The 25,720-nt window shown below is 38.2% G+C and overlaps 1 protein-coding gene and 1 long non-coding RNA gene across 2 annotated transcripts; one reads left to right on the top strand and one right to left on the bottom strand.

Annotated features, from left to right (window-relative positions):
• Positions 1-1,921: 1,921 nt before the first annotated feature.
• LOC131179175 (uncharacterized) lies at positions 1,922-2,866 on the top strand. Its single transcript, XR_009148160.1, has 2 exons — positions 1,922-2,094; positions 2,669-2,866. It is a non-coding gene; the product is annotated as an uncharacterized LOC131179175 (long non-coding RNA).
• A 12,649-nt stretch (positions 2,867-15,515) lies between these two features.
• Positions 15,516-25,375, bottom strand: LOC110641347 (glutathione reductase, cytosolic). The gene is made up of 17 exons (XM_021793031.2): positions 25,129-25,375; positions 24,530-24,689; positions 23,903-23,967; positions 23,417-23,486; positions 22,768-22,839; positions 22,062-22,265; positions 21,091-21,164; positions 20,912-20,995; positions 20,051-20,138; positions 19,811-19,892; positions 18,748-18,821; positions 18,008-18,115; positions 17,814-17,878; positions 17,291-17,404; positions 16,789-16,888; positions 16,079-16,132; positions 15,516-15,907 (listed from the first exon to the last, which is right to left on the bottom strand). The coding sequence occupies exons 2-17, from the start codon at positions 24,668-24,670 to the stop codon at positions 15,812-15,814; spliced, it is 1,491 nt and encodes a 496-aa protein (XP_021648723.2). The 5' UTR covers positions 24,671-24,689; positions 25,129-25,375; the 3' UTR covers positions 15,516-15,811.
• Between the last annotated feature and the right edge of the window lie 345 nt (positions 25,376-25,720).

The raw sequence follows: 25,720 nt of genomic DNA, 5'->3' as shown, positions 1-25,720 counted from the left end.
GAGTTCATCAGTGAGGCGAGCGACATCAGTGGCTCGGAGCGCCCGAACCTCTTCAAAAACATGAGCTTGCTCGGCCAATTTATCCTCGTAGAATTTCATCCGCCCCTCAATTTCAGCTATGTAGTTTTGGGCGGATGAAAGTTGGGATCGGAGGGAAGCTGCTTCCTGACCCACCTTCTCGATCTCCTGCCTCATACGGTGAGCCTTCTCTCGAACAATGTGTTGATTCACCAAACTCTCCACGCTCAGGCTCATAGTCCGGGTCAGGATATCATCGAGACTGTTCGGGGTCAGCCTATCCTGATCCTCCTGAAGGCAGATGGAGGCCCCCAAGACCTTAGCCAAGCCTGGATTCTCTCGAACCGTGCGGTTCTTCTCCAGCGAGTGGATTAGGACTTGAGCTCCTCGGGAAAGGGTCCTCACAGGAGGTTGGGAAGGACCCCCTTTCGCACTTGAAGCGACCGTTGGAGGTGGCGGCTCTTCATGTCGCGGAGGAGACCGAACCACTTCTACTTCAGGGATCAGCGGTCCCGAGGGTCCGGACGAGCCTCCCTGTGTCTCCCTTGGATCGTGCCTTGGCGTCTGAGAGGCCTCGGCCCGCTTCATCTCCCGCACTTTCCTAGAGACCTCTCTCTTTCGCTTTCGGCTCTCCTTGGAAGCCTCGCTGCTCGCCATACCTGCGCAAAGGAAAAGTCAGTGAGTTCGCTAAGGCCCAGAGATCAGAGATATGGAAAATACCGAAGCTGAGGTCAGAGAGCTGATGTAACAACCCAGAAAAAAAAAATACAGAACTTAAAAAAAAAACGCAGCAGCCCCATCCCCCCAATTCTCTCTCCCCGACTCCACTCTCCCCCTCACTTTCTCCCTCCCATTTTCCTCCGACCGACCAGCACCAGTGCCGGCGAGGTACCGCCGGCCTTCCCCCGTGCCGGAACAACTACCAGGCGGCGGCAGCAGCGAGCAGGAGACAGCAGAAAGAGAAAGAAGGAGAGAGGAAAGAGAGGAGAGAGGGAAAGCGCATGACTGGGGGCCCGACTTCGCGGCGTCGCCCCGGCCGACTCCGGCGGCCATTTCCGGTGATTCCAAGTGTCATGGACTCCCAAGATGATGAACTTTCAGATGAGACCAGTGGCACCCCGTTTGGTGGCCGGAGGAAAGAGAACCGGCGAGGGAAAGTTGGAAGAAAATCATATGGGTTTCTCGGTTTCCGATCACTTTTCCGGTGATCCGACCGTCGGATCGGAAATCCGAGGCCACCAATGGACTCAGGACGACGAGATCTTCGAGATAGGACTGGTCCCACTCTGATCGGACACTGTTTGAAAAAGGCGATAATCGAACGGTCCAGATCGCTCAGTGAGATTTTCAAACTTTTTCGATTTCTAAAATTTAAAAATAATTTTATGATAATTATTAACAAATTTTAGACTTAATTTAGGTGCGATCGGATTGAGGATAGCTCACCGGCGTCGGGACTGCATTTTCAGCCAGATCCGGCTGCCCGACGGCCAGTCTCAGAACGTGGTCAATATTACAGTCAATCCTAACATTTTCAGACGTTCTGGATGCGTTCCAGGTGTCAGAATTGGCATAGGTAAACCCGAACTCTAAGTTGCTCATTTTCGACTAATATCGATTTAGAATAAAATTCATAAAATATTCGTGGATGATCTAAAAATTATAATTCCTTTTGCAATAGTCTTATAATATTATTAAGGACCGCGGGGCAAAATTTTAAAATTTTTAGAGCTTGTTTGAGTGGATTTTTGCAAAATATCAATTATAGGGACTAAAATGTAATTTTTAAAATTTTGAGTATTGTCTGATTTGAGGGCCCAGGAGGGGCCATGTGATATTGATGAGATGTGATTGTGGAAATTAAGAATTTAGAAGTATTATTTGAGCCTTTTTGCAGGTTTGGTAGGTCCCAGGTATAGGGGAAACTCTGCCGGATTTCCGGCATGAATTAGGCTGTCTATTGCCTCTTTAGAGTTTTATCTTAACTTAGTACTAATAAATTTATAATTTAATTATTAGGTGATCGAGGTCAGCTATTTTTCTGCATCCAGCAGCCACAATAGTCATCGGTGTACTGTGAGTAAAATATTAATTTTAATCGTAATTTCGATATTATTATATGTTCAAGCATGCCCATGCATCACTTATATGCATATATCTATGTAGATAAACTTTAGGCACGATTTATGTTGCATTCATAACTGTGAAAGTGCCATGTATGTTGTTGTGGTAATTTGGAGCAGTGTGCGTGCGTTGGCGTGCGTGTGATGTGGTGTGGACTATGGATAGAACGGGTAGACACGGCTTGAGATCTTCGCTGGGACCCGGTCCTTCGGGGTAGACACGGCTTGAGTTCTTCGCTGGGACCCCGATTTGGTTATTAAGTGGAAGTCCGAGCTGAGTTCTTCGCTGGCACAGTTGGAATTAAGAGAGCTGTATAGGGGATCAGCTCCCATATATATTATGATTGATGTTACTGGGTGTGTGAGTGCTCCAAATTACCTTTTTGATGTTATGATGTGAAATTATTGTTGATGTTGCATTTCACTCCACAGGGTGCATTAGTTTTAGATAGTTATAGAGATTATGGTTAAAATTGATATTTTACTCTCTGAGTCGAACGCTCACTCCTGTTCAATATTTTTTCTAGGCCACAGGAGGAGTTATTTTACAGAGCAACCTGTTTTCTTCCTCGCAGGTTTAACGTCGGTTATTTAATTATTTTACTATCTTTTCTAAATTTAAAATCTAGAACTCCGCATGTGTTAGTAATAGTGTGGGCCTTGTTAGAAATTGTGTTAATTTAAATTTTTGAGATTAATAAATGAAGATTTGTATGGTATTTAAACAGTTTGTAAATGAGGTAACAGGGTTGAGCTGGGCTCCCCTAATTTTAGTTTTCTAAAAATTTCTGGGCTAAGTCGGCCTGAAATGAAATTATAACAGTTTAATTTAAATTATCTTATATGCATATTGGGTCTAAATTGTGGGCCTGGTTATGGATTGAGGAATAGTTAGGCTTACTACGGGCCTCGGGGGCTTTAAGCTGGTCCAGGTTCTAGTGCCGGTCCGGCCCCTAGGTTGGGTCGTGACAAAGTTGGTATCAAAGCTTAGGCTCTAGATTCATGGGAAATAAAATACTTGGGAGTGTAAAAGGAGTCTTGTTAGGATGTTACATGCGGAGTATAGGATTCTGTTTTATCTTTTCTGTAATTCTTTGTTTCTAGATTCTGCGTTATACCTCGGGGAATATAAAAGTGCCTCAATCAGTGTCTTGATTTTTGTAGAGTACATAGAAATGTGAAATAGAGTTAGTAGACATGTGAGGTCCATCATGAGGATATGTATTCCAAGAAATGCTATGTTTCTGTCTGTATGGGTTTAAATGGTGTGCCCATTTCGTGTAAGGCACGAGTACATAAAGGTGAGTCTTGAAAGTACAGTTGCCCTAGATAAGGATGAGGATACCATAGCTAGCAGTCATCAGTAGATGGCCCAGTCAGAATAAGTTTGTGATAATAAAAGATTCAGGAGAGATAAGAAATTAGGAGACCTAGTCTGTCAGGACGTATCGTAGTAACTATACAATGTTCTCGATGTCTGCTCTGTAAGCTGCAGATTACAGTACCGACATGAGATTATTGTGTAGAGCTGCGTGCATCCCCGTGGTGCTCCATAATGAGGGTGTTTACGGATGGCTTCTGTTTTGGTACAGTTATGCCAGAACAGAGTTCTATATCTGCAGAGGAGTTGGGGAACTCCTAGTTAGGGGTCTAGAGTTAGAATATTGAAAAGTCACAGTTGGGTGATAACTAGAGTCAGTGACTTAGTTACTCTAGCATGAGCTAGAGTTACATCTAGAGTTGCCATCAGACCAGAGGTTTCGGATTAGTTGCAAAGTAAACGTGACACTTATAAAGTGAGATCATCTAGTCTTCAGTATGGAATTTTGGATCGTTTTTGTAGTACGATAGACGTTTTGCTTAGAGTTTAGTGAGAATAGTATACCTTGTGTGTATCAGTATGGAATAAAGTACAATCCTACTACCTAGAGAAGGTCGAAATTATGAATTGATGATTTACAGAGCTATGATATGATAAAAAAGACATTAATTTGACATGGTTTTGGGCAAGGTGGTAAATGTAGTATCTTTGTTGCAGCAAGTTAGGGTATAGTCCTATCTTTTCAGAAGGGATCGAAAGTTATTACTAATAATGGTGACCAACAAAATAGTGCCCCAGATGGGACTGTAGAGTGTGGTAGAGAGAAGTTGGCTCGGGTATCCTGCAGAGGATACAAGTTTCATTATAGGAATCATATATAATCAGATCACAAGGGATGTAAATCCTTTAAATTGGATGACGGGTTTGGGTGCCCGGAACCTTAAGTTTTGGTTAATTGAGTAAACATGGATAATAATAATAATAACAAATAAATAAAATTACTGCAGAATCAGTTCTCGATGTGGTAAGGGTATTATATAAGCTAAATGATAAGAATAGAAATCATACGATAAAGGTATGACTGCAATTTTCTGAGTTCCTTTCTAACTTCATATTATTCAAAACAATAGTATAATCTAATTATAACAGTATTAAGAGAAATAAATTAGCAAAGATAAATTGTAGAAGGCCAATGGATAGAGAAAGTGCAGAATGAAGGCTTGGACAATTGGTGCCAGATGCAATATAATCTAAATGCCAGTAGAAGTACTAGCTAGAGTGGTCAAAGGACCAAATCTGAGTAGCACAGATATGTGATAACGCGGTAGAGACTCTGAAAGATATAGTTAGCAAGTACAGCTGTCATGTTAGGAAGAAGGATGGAACCAGGGATAGAATAGTCAAGTTCTATTTTGGGTAAGACAAAGGAAATAAATGAAAGGACAACCTAAAGAACGCATAATAAAAGGAATAAAGTTAAGATATAGGGTAGGCTAAGTGTTATTCTTGGCAAGGTGGATGACAAGGACGGAGAACCCAAAATGGGACCATATTAGTGGGAATAGTGATAGAGGTGTGGAATCTAGTAATGTGATACTCATAGCATGATGTAGTTGAGATTGTGACAAGGGCTAAAATATAGAGCTTGGAGTTACATGATTGGATCATACTTTATTTATTCCCTATTTCTAAAGTGAAGTGGATAGTAATGGGGCAAGATTCTTTTAACTTGTTAACAGTATCAAGAAGATTAGGCGAGGAATACAATAATAATGAGCAAAAAGTAGACGGTGTGCGATGATATTGCGGACTATCTAATTAGGCAGAGAAAAAGAAGTTAGTAAGTAGTAAGTTGAATAAAAGTTAATCTAAAGGATCGAATAGGTATGATGAGTGGAAAGAATGATAGGTAATGACACAGAGGCTTTAGGTTAGACTTTTGAGATAGTGAAAAGGTAGTTGAGGTTCATTATAAATGTCAGGCAAACATTTTTAGTGTGACAAACAGAATCACTTTGTAGTGAAGCAATAACGACAGAACAACAGTAACGGTAGAACGAGAAGTGACAAGTCTGGGTGGTTATAAATCACTAGAAAGTTCAAGCATCAAATTATTGACCATAGATAAGGGTAGAATTAGTGTTGGAAGAATCTATTAGTAAGAGAAATCTTTCAGGAATCAACAAAAGTTAAGGGCACAATATAAACGATGATAGATATGAATCATAGGTCGAGTATAAGTAAAGTTAATAAATTATAAAATATTATATCAGGAAGGACAATGGTACGGTAAAGGAGTTCATGCAGATGATGCATTAAGGGTAGAGCACAATTGTGCTAGGAGATGATGAAATTTGAAGAGAAAGACTAAGAAACATAGGTTAAACATTATTATATAGACAATCGAACGTAGTTGAATATAAGAGAATATTTTTCTTTCTTTTCAAGTTTAGCTCATGTTTTTTATTCTAGAGCGTTATATAAGGAACAGAGAATGAGGCAAGGAGACCTAGTTATTTGAGATTTTGATAGGCACCAATTCATATACAATTTTTTGATATGAGAATGACAGTAAGTACGTACCTAGTGTTAAGTATGAAAGGATGATCAGAATAGTGACAGGAGTCAAATGGAGTTAGCTACCAAGGCTTGCAACCGTTTTAAACTATGAGCTAGAGGAAGTACTATTTATGGATGAGTTTCAATAGATGAAATTGTTTCTAATGGAAAAAGTTGAGGCTGAAGTTTGGAAAGCTATAGGCAGTATATGTGATTATATTAAGGAGAATGAACACATGAAGTATTTTGTTTAGAATTAAGGCATGGCACATATTTTCCACAGCCGTGTTAATTCAGATGGAACTTATAGTTTATGGGGCTCCTATTCATCCAGGATAAGCAATATCCTACTAAGGCTGGTAGGGAATGATAATGTTCTGATAGTTAAGTTGGAAAAAGGGGATACAAGAAAAATTTTCTATGGTTAATTATAAGTGTTTCAAAAGGTGAAGAATGTGCTGGTAGGAGAAAATCGTAAGGTTAGAATTCCTGAAGTAATAGAACTAATAATCAAGATAAGACTTAAGAAATAAAATGAAAGTTAAAGTTGATGATGGGATGGACATTCTTGAAGGAAAAGGTGTAAGGATGAGATAGGATTAAAATTAAGGAATAAGTACAGCAGGTTGAAAAGATATCAACAATACCAAAAATAGGAAAGGGGAAGTGGATAAGATGCAAAGGACAGGAAGAAAGCTCGATATGGCCAGTTATAATGATGAGGATAAGGAGGAATAGGTATGCTAGGAACACACTAAGGGATGTTTAAAATAAGTTATTATGAGATGATAGATTAAAGGAGTAGTGGAGCCTCGATCTGAGTGCCAATGTGTCAGAAGTAGGCCACATACTAAGAAGCTAAAGGAAGAAGCCTAGATATTTCCATTCCAGAGAAGGAGTGAGAATCGATAAAGTCGCATGGATTGAGTTGTCAGAGAATATAAAAACTTTTGTTACCTAGAAGGAGAGACCCAGTTCACTTTCCAATATTGATAAATGATACACTTGGCCCTTGGAGGAGACTCTACCTAACTAGTTGCATAAGATGGATAGAGGTTGGTCTAAGTACCTTAGTAATGACACAAAAGAGATTGAAAAATTTGAAGTATCATGGGAGTGAAAAGATTTATAGGTATTGATCACCGAGGTCATAAGAAGAGTGAAAATCTCGAACAAGATGCATAGGTGCTAATCATTGAGGTCAAAGGACAAGTAAAGATTTAGAATAAGATGCCTAGATTAGGTACTACAGGAAAGCTACTCATAGGATACCATGGAATAAGGAACATAAGTTATGCCATTGGGGAAACAGAGATTATTGAAACAAAGAAATGAGAACTGAAATCACCAAGAGACATGTTGGGGCGTAATAAAAGTGAGGTAAGCACCAAAGTTGATTGAAGTTATGAGACATCAAGTCAAGAACAGTGAAGTGTAGCAAATACTTGGAAATGTCAGAAAAAATGGTCAATGAATAATTATAAAATAAAAGCCCTCTAGAAAGGGATGATGACAAATAGGACACTATAGTAGAATCAGAGAGCGGTAAATGTCATATATAATATACAAAGAGTTTGAAGAATAAATGTTTTACCAATCTCTGCATAGCTGGAGGGGTAATGATTGCACTTGTTCCGATAATCTTCTTTTCCATATCTCTTGTTTCTTCGAAAATTCGAGGACGAATTTTTCTTAAGAGGGGAAGAATGTAACAACCCAGAAAAAAAAAAATACAGAACTTAAAAAAAAAAATGCAGCAGCACCCCCCCCCCCCATTCTCTCTCCCTGACTCCACTCTCCCCCTCACTTTCTCCCTCCCATTTTCCTCCGGCCGGCCAGCACCAGTGCCGACGAGGTACCGCCGGCCAGCACCAGTGCCGGCGAGGTACCGCTGGCCTTCCCCCGTGCCGGAACAACTACCAGGCGGCAGCAGTAGCGAGCAGGAGACAGCAGAAAGAGAAAGAAGGAGAGAGGAAAGAGAGGAGAGAGGGAAAGCGCATGACCAGGGGCCCGACTTCGCGGCGTCGCCCCGGCTGACTCCGGCGGCCATTTCCGGTGATTCCAAGTGTCATGGACTCCCAAGATGATGAACTTTCAGATGAGACCAGTGGCACCCCTTTTGGTGGCCGGAGGAAAGAGAACCGGCGAGGGAAAGTTGGAAGAAAATCATATGGGTTTCTCTGTTTCCGATCACTTTTCCGGTGATCCGACCGTCGGATCGGAAATCCGAGGCCACCAATGGACTCAGGACCACGAGATCTTCGAGATAGGACTGGTCCCACTCCGATCGGACACTGTTTGAAAAAGGCGATAATCGAACGGTCCAGATCGCTTGGTGAGATTTTCGAACTTTTTCGATTTCTAAAATTTAAAAATAATTTTATGATAATTATTAACAAATTTTAGACTTAATTTAGGTGCGATCAGATCGAGGATAGCTCACCGGCGTCGGGACTGCATTTTCAGTCAGATCCGGCTGCCCGACGGCCAGTCTCAGAACATGGTCAATATTACAGTCAATCCTAGCATTTTCAGATGTTCTGGACGCGTTCCAGGTGTCAGAATTGGCATAGGTAAACCCGAACTCTAAGTTGCTTATTTTCGACTAATATCGATTTAGAATAAAATTCATAAAATATTCGTGGATGATCTAAAAATTATATTTCCTTTTGCAATAGTCTTATAATATTATTAAGGACCGCGGGGCAAAATTTTAAAATTTTTAGAGCTTGTTTGAGTGGATTTTTGCAAAATATCAATTATAGGGACTAAAATGTAATTTTTAAAATTTTGAGTATTGTTTGATTTGGAGGGCCCAGGAGGGGCCATGTGATATTGATGAGATGTGATTGTGGAAATTAAGAATTTAGAAGTGTTATTTGAGCCTTTTTGCAGGTTGGGTAGGTCCCAGGTATAGGGGAAACTCTGCCGGATTTCCGGCATGAATTAGGCTGTCTATTGCCTCTTTAGAGTTTTATCTTAACTTAGTACTAATAAATTTATAATTTAATTATTAGGTGATCGAGGTCAGCTATTTTTCTGCATCCAAAGAAATGCAATAGTCATCGGTGTACTGTGAGTAAAATATTAATTTTAATCGTAATTTCGATATTATTATATGTTCAAGCATGCCCATGCATCACTTATATGCATATATCTATGTAGATAAACTTTAGGCACGATTTATGTTGCATTCATAACTGTGAAAGTGCCATGTATGTTGTTGTGGTAATTTGGAGCAGTGTGCGTGCGTTGGCGTGCGTGTGATGTGGTGTGGACTATGGATAGGACGGGTAGACACGGCTTGAGATCTTCGCTGGGACCCGGTCCTTCGGGGTAGACACGGCTTGAGTTCTTCGCTGGGACCCCGATTTGGTTATTAAGTGGAAGTCCGAGCTGAGTTCTTCGCTGGCACAGTTGGAATTAAGAGAGTCAGATAGGGATCACCCCATATATATTATGATTGATGTTACTGGGTGTGTGAGTGCTCCAAATTACCTTTTTGATGTTATGATGTGAAATTATTGTTGATGTTGCATTTCACTCCACAGGGTGCATTAGTTTTAGATAGTTATAGAGATTATGGTTAAAATTGATATTTTACTCTCTGAGTCGAACGCTCACTCCTGTTCAATATTTTTTCTAGGCCACAGGAGGAGTCATTTTACAGAGCAACCTGTTTTCTTCCTCGCAGGTTTAACGTCGGTTATTTAATTGTTTTACTATCTTTTCTAAATTTAAAATCTAGAACTCCGCATGTGTTAGTAATAGTGTGGGCCTTGTTAGAAATTGTGTTAATTTAAATTTTTGAGATTAATAAATGAAGATTTGTATGGTATTTAAACAATTTGTAAATGAGGTAACAGGGTTGAGCTGGGCTCCCCTAATTTTAGTTTTGTAAAAATTTATGGGCTAAGTCGGCCTGAAATGAAATTATAACAGTTTAATTTAAATTATCTTATATGCATATTGGGTCTAAATTGTGGGCCTGGTTATGGATTGAGGAATAGTTAGGCTTACTACGGGCCTCGGGGGCTTTAAGCTGGCCCAGGTCCTAGTGCCGGTCCGGCCCATAGGTTGGGTCGTGATAGCTGAAGCCTGCGTTCTTCGCTGGTAATCAGCTGCATTGTCCAATGATGCAATTCGGCCGTCACCGCATCTAAACAGGAGAACTTCTGAGTGGCCGCCTGATCTTTCAACTCCATCACCATTATGCCCTCCTCCCTATTCAGGGTGATGCGCTTCGGAAGTAATGGGCCCTGATGCAGCCAGCTACGCGGGAAACCCTCAAAACCGCTCGGAACCTTGCTCCTCAGAATGAAAAAGCAATTCTTCCAATTCTTCAGGGAGGAGGGCAGGTCAGTAAAGAGCCCACAATGCAGCTTTGCCTGAAAGAACCAATACTCGTCGTCCTTTCGACGAGTTAGCCTATGCAGCTCGGCGAACACCTTCGCTGTCGGACGGAGCCCCTTAGCTCGGCAGAGGCCCCTGAAGGCTACCAGGATCCGCCATGAGTTCGGGTGTACTTGGGCTATGCATACTTGGTGGAATTTCAGGACTTCCTTGAAGAAATCATCAAGAGGAAACCGCAGCCCGGCTTTCAGTTGCTCTTCGTATACCATGATCATATCATTTTCTTCCAAGAAGTGATCGGCTCGGAGATCACCATGACACCTAATAAGTTCGGATGAATCGGTCCAAAGGTTATATTCTTGGCTAAACGACTGCAGATCGGTTTCTTGGAGGATTGACGGCAGCTCGTCCATGGGAAGGCTTTCTCTCCCTGAAGAATGCGTTTGCCTCGAGGATCCCACTTGACCACGGGATGGAATGGAGGATGTTGGAGGTTCGGATCACTCACTTGGTCCGACCACCTCAACTTCATCTCACGACCACGAGACGTGAACGGAAGGGGGGCTCGCCACTCTCTGACCCTCGACGCCGCTCATTTTCAAAGAAAAGAGAAAATTTAAACTAAAAAAAGGATCAAAACCCTTACCGGAGTGTGATAGGTGTCGGAAGAACTTGAGAAAATGAGAGAATTCTGGAATTGCTCGCGAGATGCTGAAAATGACATAAGGGAGCAACTGGCTGACCCATCCCCTATTTATACCCGTCTGGGCATTTAATGCTCACAGTGTCCCAAGCAGCATATCGGTTAGTGGGATTCGCCAGCCTTTTCTGACACGTCTCACGAATATTCTGAAAACTCCATAATTAAATAAGGAGAGATCGGCTAGTTCAAAATCGGCAGATTAAGGTAGATGTTTGGAGTTTCGGATCGACTAAGGGCTATTCAGTCAGGAATCGGATCGGATAAACACATCAGATATCGGAAAATAACCAATGCAATAATAATAAAATGATAATTGTCAAAATAAAATTTTATTTCCAAAAGGTTAGATTACATCATTTGGGCGATCCCCAAGAGACCGGATTACATTAAAGATCATATTACATCATTTGGGCGATCTCTAGAGATCCGATTACATTAAAGGTCAGATTACACCATTTGGGCGATATCTAGAGATCGGCAGTACATCCTATCTAGTGAAGGCCTATGTCAAAGCCTAGTCTCGTGGCTGAATCAAAAGATGTGTCTGATCAGGAGGCCGGTCATCGACATCGGATAGATGTACAGCTCAGATGGGGGGACTATGACTCTCATAAGGATAAGAGAGGTCATCGTCAATGTTATCGCTCGGAACCGAGCCGCTGTCGGGACACCCAATGTGGTGAGAAGCCAAATGAACTTCAAAGGGCAGTCACTAATAATAGGAGGGAAATTAGCAGTCTTCTCACCCGAAATCAATTCGCCGATTATATCGGTCGACCGACTCGAGATTGACACAATCGATACTCTCGATTTGGATTGGTATATTAGTCTGGTTCTCTCACTGTCATCAAATATGGCCATAGTAGTTTTCCGATCACCAGGGTCGTAAACTTTCAGTCGATAAATAAAGTAAACAGTCGGAAAAAGATCAAAAGCAGCCGCCATGGCCGGGATCGTTGCCGGAGCGGCTAGAATAGGAAAAGTGAGAAGCGGGAGGAGACAATGAAATGCAGAAGAATGTCTCATTGAAGGTATATATATAGAGAAGGTATGAGCATTTATTGCTAGCAGAAAACGAAGCGTACGCCTCGGAAATCGAAGGAATAAATGCTTTGACTGAACAGGCCCGGATAAAGGAGAAGACTTTGGAGTGGGAAAGATCGGGAGAGAGGGCCCGGCATGAGAGATCGGAAAAGGATCATATTAGAAAGATCGGAAGGGAGGGGAGATCGGAAAGCAAAGAGAATAAGACAGCTTCCAATAACTGTCGTCATAATCAGAGCCGAGGTGGTTAAAGCGTTGCAGACAAGATCAAATCTCCACCGCACGCCTCATTTGCAGAATCGCCCACATTACTGACAGGCACCAGGACGTGTCATGGCAGTCCTGTACATCTCGATCTCCACCATTGATCTTACTTGTAAGGATAGGCCCGGAGCCCTTGGATCAAAGAAGATGGCGACAAGACCGGCATTTTTTATTCCCAGCCCTCGGATCGCCCTTGACAAGAAATTTTGAGCCGTCAGATTAGAAAAGAGAAAGGACAAATATTCAGAAAAAGATCTCAGTCGTTCATTTTGATTCTCTTTAATTCTCAAGCATCAGATCATGTCCTTTAAAATCCAAACCCTCCATCTCCCTCAAAGAAAATCCTGACCCTTCATTGAGAGCACCCGTTCCCTATAAATACCTGCATGAAAACTGTTGAAAAAAAAAAGAGAACGAAGAAGAGGGTGGTGAATATAGTGGAAATGCTCTGAAACTTAATTCAGTTTTGCTACTCTGCTATTTTTAAGCTTTCGAAAATAGAAAAAACTTCAGAAACCAGTTTTCTAAAGTATTTTCTTTTGAAGGGGTATTGAATACTGAACTCTCTATTTTCAGTTCGTTTAGTACTCTGTGATACCCTCTCTTAGTTTCAGTTCTGTCTTCATTTCTACTTTCATTTTCCAAGCTCAATCTCATTCAAACTTAGTTGTTGTCATTTCGGTTTGACTGCATTTTAACCTGGTACTTTTCATTCCAAGGCGAACATTAATCCTCAGGCTATCAGCGCATAGCTCTACCATATTTTGTGGCTCCATAGTTAGTTCTATAGATTTGATTTCCTGCAGGTAAGTGTCTATACCACTGCCTTATCAAGTGCTCATTTTATTTTATTCATTTTCTTTGTGTTCATGTCCGTAATTTTCGCCAAGATTATGTTACGTTAAAAACCCCACGAAGGTGGTTATCCTCTTGAGTTTACTTTATGTTCATCCGCTCCTGTCATTTACTTTTTTTCTTTAGCCTTTATTACCTTCAAATGTAGGTGTTTTGGTCCCGAGTAACGTATAGGTAGTTTGGTGAAATGTTAGTAGTTGTATCTTAACACGAAAGTTTATTCAAAATAATAAAAGTTTGGATAATAAATCAGAAGAAAATTATGAAGTCGAACCACCAGACTAGCTCAGGAAATAATTTGGTATAGTGGGGGATCGAGGTAAGATCGGGTCCCCGATTAGTGAACGGAAGAGATCAGACATCGCCCACCAAAAGTGCTAGTAAGGTGATCACAAAGGAGATCGGAAAATTCAGTCTAGCATCCTTCCCTTAGCTATAAGGTACCAATGGATTAAGAGAAAGCCTTGTTCGGCTTCCCGGTGTCTTCGGATGCCAAGTCTTAGGTTCTTATGATAAGTAATTGTAATCAAATTTTAAGAAGGTCGGAAAAGTCCCTACCCGGCTCTCATTCAAACAAAAAGAAATCGGAGAAGAGTTCTTATCCGATTCTCAATCAAAAATTTTAATAAATATTTAAAAGAGATCGGAGGAGAGTTCTTATCCGATTTTCAATCAAAATTTTAATAAATATTTAAAAGAGATCGGAGGAGAGTTCTTATCCGATTCTCAATCCCAATTGTAATCAAATATTTAAAAGAGATCGGAGGAGAGTTCTTATCCGCTTCTCAATCAAAGTTTTTAATAAATATTTAAAAGAGATCGGAGGAGAGTTCTTGTCCGATTCTCAAATCAAATATACAGAGATCGGAGGAGAGTTCTTATCCGATTCTCAAATCAAATATAAAGAGATCGGAGGAGAGTTCTTATCCGATTCTCAAATCAAATTTTAACAAATACGCAAAGTAATCCCATGAATGAAAACCGCTACGCGACATCAATTCACTAAGGTCGTCTCATTTACTTATGTATCTGGGTAACCCGAAAATAGTGAAAAATTAAATGTTCCCTTTTATCAAAGGGATCAACATCTTTATCCTAAACCAAACCCCCCCCCCCCCTAACTATCGATTTTGATTTATGAAGAGCATAATGTTAAATCTGCTTGCCCTCATAGAGGGACGAGATGGGGTGCCTAACACTTTCCCCGCCCGTATACGGACCCCGAACCTAGAATCTCTTTCTTTGAAGTGGTTTCTTTTAATTTATTTTCACAAATGGTTTCCTTTAATTTCCCTCAAAATTAAAGTGGCGACTCCTCACTCTTTCCCACTTCGGTGAGTGTTCGTCCAGGCGACCGCAAAATAACTTGCGACACCAATTAGCAAAAATTTTTTTGCCTTTTCTGTCCCAAATAACTGGCAATTAGGGTCTGGAACTTGAGAAATGTTGTTCCTGATCATATTTTTAACTCATTAGTCTATATTGATGGGAACAATTTCTAGCCAAGCATCATGAATGCAGCCATCTGTTCATAGTTTCTTTTTCCTGGAATTGTGAAACCACGGCTTATTTTCAAGATTCACCAACTTTTCATGTGCTATAGACATTTTTGGAGCAGCAGTCGTACTTAAGTCCATGTTTAATGCTATACTCGTGTGTGCTAAAATAGAGACGCAGCAAAAGTTGTTGTCTGTTGTTCTTTTGATATTGTTGAGAGTGTCAATTGATTACGATACTGTTTAAGACAATCCATATATGTAGTGACATTATTACTTTTTCACTCTCCTGCTTACATATTCCTAACATAATCTGCTTGTTCAAATGAGTGCTGCGTGAGTTGTCAAGATTAACAGATAATATTCAAATAACAGATAATATCTGAGACATTACAAGTTTTAGAGCGGGTTCGAAGTATCAAGTACTTATGGGGTGCATACTAAGAAGCATATTGGTAAAGATTTGACTGCCATGAGCAATCTAATGGTTGTTTTATCTTTTTCCCTCTAGAATTCTGTGTTTTGGCTGCCACTGATCCAAGCTAATCCCTGAATATCCCACCAGGCGGTCCTGGCACCAGCAGCCACCTTCTGCCTGGTAACCGCACTGGAATGTGTTTTGGGCCTAATAGGTTTTCGTCAGTTAATACCCTGCCTGCAAGGACACCAGGCCCTTCAGTATCTTCACATTTCAGCATCTCTTGGGCCTTTATTTTTTTTAAAAAGAAAAAATCATCCTTCGCGACAGCGATAATCTTCCCCTAAAAACAATAGTTTGATACATCTGATGGATTAATCAAAATTTATTGTATATACGAGATCATATTGCTAGAAATAGTGTTGCCATTGGCTAACGTAACCACATCTGAGGATAATGGATGCTAATCCCAATAACAGTATTATTTTAAGAAACAAAATTACACTGTTTCCAACATCTGAAATGCTTTTAATATAAATATTATACAAGACTGCAGCTATTACTGGACTGCACATCAGCATTCTAATCATCTGCCTGATTTTTTATTGTATAAGTGAAACATTCAACCTAGGTTTCTCTCTTCCCATCATGATTTTTTTATAGGTTTGTCTTTGGTTTGCTTCCTGCAGTAATGCGCCTGGTCAATGATCGCATTGTCACGAATTCCTCGGCAGTAGAAGGGTGTATTCCCACCTGTGGGAAAAAGGTGAAAAAACATCCTTAGTCATTCGGGTTAGGGGAAAAACACCAGAGATTGCAAAAAAAATGAGATTCAAGTCTCTGGAAATTCCCTAGAAAAAGTGATGTCGTCACCATAACTATTTTTAAACCGTCACATGATAGCTCTATAAAAGAAGCGCTTACCGTGCTGTCCAATTGGGCCTTTGTTGCTCCGCACTTCAATGCAACAGCAATTCCCTGCAACAAACACAATGCAGAAGCAACAATAAATAAACTAAGCAAGGGGACCTAAAAGACGGAAAGCTCAATTACAAGGTGTCTGCCTGGACACCAGGTTTGTAGCTGATAATTGAGCACTTCAGTGGCTCAAATGATTTTTTTTTCCCTTTGATCATCCATGACTCTGTTAAGAACACCAAAGAAATATAGATGCCATGGCATGACATGAAAGGTCATTCCATATTGTGCTGCGCATGGAACTTCCGCCTCATTCCAAAGAAACCTAATCCAAAAACTACATAAAATGAATGGCAAACTAAAATTGCCACTAGTGTAGAGCCCGTCAATAGGTTTAATGCAAGCATATATAGGCAAATCATAATTGCTAAATTGTGCTCTACTTGCCTACAACAAATGTAAAAACAATTATTTGCTGTGGAGAAGAAAACTAATTGCAAGTTTTCATTGATCTAAAAAATTATATATTGTTAAATAACAATACTTGGATTATCCCAGGAATGGCTTCAACAGGAAGTCATTACCATTGCAAAGTTGAACAACTTGAAAAATCGCCAAAAAGGAAAAAGAAAACTCTATATAGCATGCACAAGATAATTTATCAGAAGAACCATCCATGAAACAAAAGAATAAAAAGAGGGGGGAAGATAAAGTACCTGTATAATTTCAGGAGCATCAGGCCCACACATTGAAGCGCCAAGAACTTTATCCGTCTCAGCATCAACAACAAGCTTCATCACTGTCTTCTCTTGCCGTCTAGAACCAAAGATAGAGTAAATGAAAATGGTGTTGAGAAACAAGTACTTGAAGATATATCTAGAATATGTAACACAAAATGAGAGACGTAAAGTTCAAAATTAACTGAAGCAATACTAGTCTGGATTAGAAAGAACATTCTAACTATCAAATTTGGATCTGTCAATGACAAATAGATAAGATATTAATAATTTCTCTTCAAGATCATCACATATTCAGATACAAAAACTAAAAGCCAGCCACATTTCCAAGTGAAGAGTTCTTCACTTAACAGCTCTAATTCTTTCATATTTGTTAGTGTATGCAACATTCTTTGAGTTTCATACTAATGGTTAGTTATTCTTTCATAGTATTATAACATATTTGGTTAAAAAAAAAAAGTTTTCAATTGATTGCACATACCCAGAGATAGTATTCTTCATAGGATTGAAGGTTGAAGTGAAAACCAATATATCATTTTTTGCTTGCTCTATTGCCTGCTCTTCACTGAGGCCTACTACAGACAAAGGTGGTATGCTGTAAAGAAGAAAATCACACATTAATGAATGGCTATAAGATAAAATGATTAACTAATCAACACAAGCGAGGTGCAGTCTGCACATACAGATATTATCATTCTCCTCGCTCACAATGTCAGTATCAGCAAAAACAAGGCTTATATATCAAGGATCCATGCATGGAAGCTCATAAGTCATAATTGGGCAAAAGACCACAAATGCAACATCAGATATTCTGATGCATGCCCAAGGTCTAAACAAAATCTATGAGTAGGACTTACTATTCTGGGTCCTTTGAAAAAGTTCAGTAACTACAACCATCTATCCAGTTTCTAATAATTCCATTTAACCAATGCAATAATTATCAAAAGTTCAAACAGAAATTTACAGGGACAAAGAAGAGCCCATATGTTACGAAAAATTGTTACCTAAATACAGCACTTGGTACATCCCTATAATCTGGTTTGCAAGGTTGCCCACCAAAAACAGTTTTCTGCATGCAATACAAACATAGGACCCTTGAACATCTGACAATTTATTTTAGCCGTATGAACTAGGAAGCAAAATAAATCCAATGGGTATTTAATTAAGAAATGAAAAGAAATCTCTATGGAACACATACTGCAAAGCATGTTCCCTCCATTAAGGCCACAGGGGTAAGATTCATTCGGTTTGTGACATCACCAACAGCCCATATGCTAGGTATGTTGGTGCGTGAGTACTCATCAACCTGAACAAGAAACCAAATGAGATAAGAGATGCAATAACATGTAGAAATGCAAAGCATATTGTATTGGAAATGGTGCATGTGCAACTTTGCAATGCCATATGGTGTACAGTAACTTGCAAATAGAGTAAAAAAAAATCCATTAGAAAAAATGATGACAACAATAAACATAACCAACAAAAATGATCTCCATGCAGCTGGATAACTTTATCAGTTGCTTCCAATACCACAACTGAATCAAGTTTCCGTGTATAAGCACAGGACCGCATCAAAGGTCTCATGCTTTTGCTAAAAAGTTTAAAATCAGGGTAGTGATCAATGTGGTTGTGATATCTATCTGCAAAATCGTTTAATAACTCACAGAACCTCCACAGGTTCACCATTCATGGGCATCCAGCACACACGTATATCATAACTACAATATGATCAAAACATTCATAAGCCTTTCACATACACTTCCCACTTTGTTGCAGAACAAAAGATTTCAACAGCTCATCCATTGAGAAAAAAAATCTATCCTTAGGAAGCCAAAACAAATTAAAGACATGACTAGAGTCTAGAAGACAAAAGCTAGTGTTGAAATTTACATCTCTTGATGTGTACTCTATCATAAATAGAAATCAAATCCTACTGACCTTAATAGCTCCAGTACTATCAAGCTCCACGCCTGCAGTCTCCAAATTTAACCTCTTTGTATAGGGTGCCCGACCTGTAACAAATTAAAGAACACTGCCACAATAACAACAATATACAAGAGGAGAGATGGGAATGGGGGGAAGGGACCCTGCAACATTGCAATAATAATATGTATGAATAAACATCTAGGGGCAATGTTGGCATGCAGTACTGAAACTATTCCATGTAAGTGTTGATCACATTATTAATTAACACATTCATAGCTCCTCAATATTATAACTGGGATTCCTTAAAAAACTCTATAGATCAGAGGGATATTTCTTGTGATCATTTCAGTCTAGAATGTTCATTCACAAACATGGAGGAGAAAGGGTATGAAATTTGGGGATGAGAGGCTTACTTTTTCTCTCCTTTTTTATCAACGATGAGAGGGCCAAAGATTATCATAGAGAAAAAGAAGAAATGGAACTATATATTGAAAATTATAAATGTAGAGATTCAAGTATCAATAGTGAAGAGAAATTACAGCAAGGCAGACGAATGGAGATTGAATTAGGGAGAAGAGAAAGAGGAAAAGGGCGGTTTTCTTTTTTTTTTTTTTGGGGTGTGTGGGTGGTGGTGAGGGCAGGGGCGCACAGGTGGAGGCCCTGCTGGTGTTTAAAAGGGTGTCAAAGAAAAAGAAGGAAATAAAATATAAGATCTCTTCAAAAACTGATGCCAATGAGGGATTTTTTTTTTAATTATTTTTTACATTTTCATTCCTTTTATATTATTTACTATTCCTTATAATTTTTGACGTATTACCTTTTTATAGTCTGCTAATGAACCCACCTATGATAAAACAAATTCAGCCCAATTTGTTCTAATTCTTGGGGCAGTTTTGCCCTTTTTTATCCACCAGGCCCCATTTGTCACACTCTGGCAAACTTATGATTTAAGGTCCAATCTTAGAATATTATTTTGTAGCTACCAAGGGCAGATAAAAATATTATTTAACAATATTGCCTGAACTCAATTTAAAAACCGTGATAATGAATGCAATTTAACAGGAAATGCTATTACCAGTAGCAAAAAGCACAACATCTGCCAAGAACTCTTCTCCATGATCTGTAGAAACTTTTATGCCATCCTCAGTTTTAATTAACTGTATTTACAGGTAATGTGATTAGCACAAGGTCAATTACAAATCAAACAATATAAATTGAAAAATACAAGAAAATATTGCATGATGCAGAAACAAATAGTATAAAATTAAAAGTAACGCATGTGACATCAACGACAAACCCTACAAACTGCAAGTACCTGCGTCAAAGTTGTCCTGGGGTGCAAATTTATTCCCCTGCCCTCCAGATTTCTTGCAACCACTGCCCTCATTTCATCATCAAAACCTCTGCATAGATAATTGTAGATAAAATGGCCGATTCAGACATTAAAGTGAAATATAAAAAAGCCAGAAAAAGGTCCTCATTTACAAGTATCAAAAAAATCAGACAAGCAACATACTTGAATGCCCAATCACTGTACATGATATGAATAAACAAAATTGCCTAGCTTCCAACTATCACACACAGGCAATAGAACACTTTTTGGCAAGCTAAAACAACATTGATCAGGGGATGCAAAGCATAATTGTCAGATACACAGAAAGAAGGTATACTTGGTCAACATATTTTTTACACTGTTAACTTCCAAGAAAACAAAGTGTAGGCTGTATCTGTATCCTTACGCCCACATTTATATGCAATCTCCATTATTATGCTACATTATGGTTTACCATCAATTATTAACATCAGAAATGGCCTAAAAGTAAAAATTAGGCATCCCAGGATTTAAATATTGCTATGAGAACTCAAAAAATGCTCAAGCTTCAGAGCAAAGGCATTTATCTTTTCTTGTCAATATTGTCAGTAACAGGAAATTGGGATTGGTCCAAATGTCCAATTCCACAATGGACTCCAAATGTCCACTTGCAGGGCAGTACTCAAAACTCAAGTTTCATCAGCATTACCTCTAAAATTACTTTTCCTATGTAGACTTGCTTAAAAAGAAATTAAGAGAGTACATGATGAATAATCAAAAGGTAGCAAATTGGAAGATTGAATTTGAAAATCAAGCCCCTTGAACATTCAAATAAATAATGCAACACACAGCCTTAATTATAACCTTAACGGAAGCTCCTTTCTGAAAACTAGGTCCACAGTGGCACCCATGCCACGCCATATTGAAGCAAACTCAACGGCAATGTACCTAAACAAGAAGAGGAAATAACCATCCAATATCATGCACATGATAAGCAAACAAAAAAAAAAATAGACACCATAGATTAAGAAGCAGAGTTTTACCCTCCACCAAGCACCACAGCACGCTTGGGCATATCTTCCAGACTCAATGCCTCATCAGAGGTTATAGCCAGCTCCTTGGTAATCAAGGAAACAATAAGACAAGCAAGCAAGAAAGGAAGAAAGAAAAGCAGAAAATAAATGCATCTTAAAAACCATGACATTAGAAACAGGTCGAATACAGTGATTAGTTTTTTACTATTAAGCAAAATTAATTTTGATTGAGTTCGTTCACCAGTAACAACTAAATTCAACATGTATCCAACCAAATAAACTAAAGATTGGGTGCTTACTAAATCATGAAACCAAAATTTCAAATTTCAAGTGAACCTGCTGCTCTACCACTATAATCAACTACTTTTTGGGCCCACCACCCATGTTTAAAACCAAGGTCAGTTGGTCAAATTAATAGAACACCATAATGAAACTACTTGTTATTCTAATAGGAAGAATTTAAGGGAGATAGAATGAGGCTTCCAATCATATGCGTATACTCATGACACATATGTGCACACAGATTGATTTAGGAATTTGAATCAGTAAGTTCACTTCTTTTTAAGTTTGCATCCAACTGCAAAGTGCCTATAAAAGAAAAATATGGTTGCCAATTTGTAATTTTATGGTATGAACCACAAAAATGGTACAGCCATATAATGCTTGTAAACCAAGACATGTGACTTTATAACTCCCTGCATACTTCATCAGATTTTCCCTGACAATTTTTAAAAGATCCTCTTAGTTGCCACCCTTTTACTTTTTTACTAATTCAAGTTAGAAACATATAAGCAAACAACAAGTGCATAGGTTAAAATCTGATATAATATAAACAAAAATTACAATAAGTTTTTGCAAAGTAATATAGACCAGAATAATAATTATAGGCAAAACCATTAACTACAATTTGGTTGCATGGTCACAGAAAACCCAACAAGCATCAGTTTCCAATAGTACATGAAGAGAACCAAGAAATCAACCTGCCCAGGAATATTAGGACGTTGAGCTCTATTTCCAGTTGAAATCAGTATGTGCTTTGCCGAATAGCTCAATTTAGTGCCATCTAATTGTGTCACCTCAACTTCATTAGGCCCAACAACCTTTCCCTCTCCTTCAAGCAGCTTAACCCCAGCATTAGACAGCAACCGCTTGTAAATTCCATTTAACCTGGTTATTTCATCTGTCTGCAATTTTGACAAGCAGAAAAGATAAACAAAATATACAAAAGCATTCACTATTCACTAACCTATTTTAATTTTATTAGCAAAAATTGGCACAAAGAGACCAGTGATTCACTATTACAGAGAAAAATCCTAAGAGAGAGTACAAAATAAATCCAAGGCTGTAAAAAATTAGAATTCCCCCAAACAGAAATATTAAAGCCCATGAGAAAATATGCATGCTAACCGTTATTTACAAAGATTTGTCCACCTGGAACCCCATAATCCACACTTTTTTATAGATAAGCTGAGACTAGAAATTACCACAAAATTCAAACTTAGAGCCTAAGTTTGTACCAATAAGCAACCAGTATTTTCATCAAGGAATTAACACCCATGTTTTCATTTGATTTTCTTCCAAAATTAGTTGCCAATTGAATGAAAGGAAAAATAGCACTAGAAAGTGATCATAGAAGATTCTGATAATAATGAAAACAAAACATCCAAAACATTAAAATCCACCTACCTTCTTCTGCAATAGCTTTTTCCAGTTGAACTCCACTTTTTCATTTATTTCCCACCCATAATTCCTGGCATCCTACAAAATCAAAATTGTAAATCCATTTAACATTCAGTCATTCCATAAGCATACAAGAAAATAAAAATAGTCCACAGCTCAAAAATACAAATAAAAGCACACGACAGTAGATCAATTCAACATAGAAGCCAAATTAGATTTCTTTATCTCCTAAAAGTCCATCCACACAAGGACAATGTTATAGGATAGATGGAGGGATAATAAAAGAGGGTGAAAAAAATTCTGCTAATTATGTGTTTGAATTATTTTAATCAAGAATATTTTCCCCTTCCTTTGAGAATGGCAAAGCCTAAAGTCCAAAAACAAAACTGGAAGAATCAATTAAACATCTAGGAAATTTCAAATGCAACATGTAAAACTTCAATCACCAAGCTAACTTAATACCTTTAAAAATTAAACAAATAGTGAATTTCAACATTATTTAACATTCAAAGCATATCAAAATGCAGTCCAATGTCTACAAGCATTCAAATAATCACAAAGGCTCTCAAAGAGAAAAGCTGACAATTTAATGAGACTTTCAACCAAACATTCAGCAAACTCAAGCATATGGTTCTAATAAATTTCATCATCTCACCTCAATATCACCTCCAAATGATGCTCCATACACTAGAATCTTCTTTGGAACACAACCACGAAGAACACATCTTCAGAAGCAAAATGCAGTAAGAACCAAAGAACGTGAGCAATTATGGTTTCAGAGAATTCAACTACAGTAAAATCCAGGATTAATTTAATATCAAACATTCAGCAAAAACTGAATATGTGCTTGAAATTTTAATAATTAATAAGATGCTTCATATAACATTAACACAAAATATCTGTAGCATGCTCACAGAATCATAGCACGTCTCTTAGCATCATATAACATTATACAACATAACAGTAGCATGTTTCATTTGCTCAAAATTCATCAACTTCCACAGCATGCAAAATATTTCTATCAACATTCTTGTTATCTTACTCTAAGAAACTGTATTTAGCAAATTTGAAACCCTTTTGTATAGTATTCTTCACATTCACTTGTGATATATATTTCAATTTTTAATTTCAATGAACTTACGTTCCACCAACTCCTCCAACTACTTCTGAGCTGATTGGATGAAAAGGAAGCTCACAAATCGCAACCTTGAAACATAGCATGAAAACAATTAATGGTCAAATAACCATTTAATACTTTGGCAAGAAAAGGAATGAAAACATTGAGCTAAACAACAATTAAAGTATGAAAGCTTCACAGTAAGGTCACAACATGAGCTAAAACATTTATTGTATCATTGCAAAAAGTAACATTCCTGTTTTTTGCCAAAAAAATTTTTTTTGGGGCACTGATTCAAAACCGGTTTGTTTTTCAAAATATCATCATTACATAATGACTTGTATATAAAGGTGAATCGATACCCCTAAGTGAAAAATGGAAATAGAAACGATGAAATTGAACAAAATTCGCGAAGCTGTCTTCATTATTGTGAATTGTGCTGCAATTGGTGCATGCTGGTGTGTCCATGTGCGAGCACACGCATTCTCATTCATGAAATTAGTACCTATTTGTTCTCTTCATAAATAGTTATTAAGCTTCTCAATAGAATAAACCAGCTAGGATTTGATTTCCCCATCCACATGGAAATCAACATGAACTTTCCCCTCTTTTTTCCATAACCACAGCGTTAAATGCTCAAATATAACATACCTTAGCTCCATAGTTAGCTGAAAACCTAGAAGCACGAACACCGCCACTTCCAGCTCCAATTACAAACAAATCAAAATCATAGTGGGACTCTTGTTCATTAGACTGATTCAGCTCTCCATCAATAAGCATCTTCCTCGCCATGATTGTAAAATAAATCGAACTGGATCCACATAAAAACAAAAACTTTATCACCAAACAATTAAGAAAAAGCAGCAATTATATATAAAAAAAAAATTGCATAAATTTAATGCTCATTTCGCTTAAAAAGGTGCATAGGTAATCTAATGCTTGTTTCGCTTTGGCTATAATAATTGCCAGTAAGAACGATTAAATAAAATAAACCGGGTCCCCAGCAAAGTATTATCGATCAAAACACGCCACAACTGTGTTTAAATTTCCCAGAAAACCGAGGGAAAAAAATTAAAAAAAAAAAATTAAAAACACAGCCGTGGAGCACTAGCAGTGGTTGAGTTAAAAGAATCGAAAAAAAAAACACAGTAGAGAAGATGAAGATTTCGATTCAGATTCATTTCTTCCATTTTCTCATTAAGCAAAAGAAGAGTGGGGAAAAAATTGAAAAAAAAAAAAAAAGATCGCACCGTTGAGTAAACTAGTCTGCTTCTTTGGAGACGGATCAGGTGAAGAGAAGAGGGGAGATTTAGGGTTTACGTGAAGAAAAGAAAGATATATTAATGGTTTGTACTTTGTAGTTTATACACCATCAACATGGCGATCGGAGACCAGTGGTCAGAGTACAGCGGGAGATTACAAGTTAGCTGTCAAGAAAGAGGGCAGATATGTAAAGAAGTGGAAGGTTAAAATTTTAATCTATATTTAATATGTAATGCACGCGGACCTCATATGAGCAATTGTTCGTTCTTCAAGGGTCTTTCTCCACATTTTTCTTTTCACTATAAGATTACGTAGGCAGGCACGCCGTCCCCTAAATATATAATTATTTTATTTGATTAATCTCTTAATCTAAATACCTCTTTTAAACTTTTTTATTTTAATTTTTATAATAAATTATATAATCTAAATAAAGTTATATTATATATTGTTAGGTTTTTTTTTAATAATATTTGTATTTTATATTATTGTGACTATTATAATAAATTTCTTTATATACTATGAAATGTTTACATAGAGAGTATTACAATGATTTATTTCATTTTATTTTTATTTTTTATT

This window comes from Hevea brasiliensis, chromosome 4 (genome assembly GCF_030052815.1).
Source record: "Hevea brasiliensis isolate MT/VB/25A 57/8 chromosome 4, ASM3005281v1, whole genome shotgun sequence".
Taxonomy (NCBI): Eukaryota; Viridiplantae; Streptophyta; class Magnoliopsida; order Malpighiales; family Euphorbiaceae; genus Hevea; species Hevea brasiliensis.
This window is presented reverse-complemented; position numbering and strand designations above follow the sequence as displayed.

What these genes read in the sequence shown, in the direction of transcription:
- LOC110641347 (XM_021793031.2), bottom strand. Translation starts at nt 24,670, where the DNA reads ATGGCGAGGAAGATGCTTATTGATGGAGAGCTGAATCAGTCTAATGAA. An exon ending in GTACCAAGTGCTGTATTTAG is followed by an intron (nt 17,405 to 17,813) that starts GTAACAATTTTT and finishes TCTTCTTTACAG; the next exon opens with CATACCACCTTTGTCTGTAG. An exon ending in AGGCCCAATTGGACAGCACG is followed by an intron (nt 15,908 to 16,078) that starts GTAAGCGCTTCT and finishes TTTTTCCCACAG; the next exon opens with GTGGGAATACACCCTTCTAC.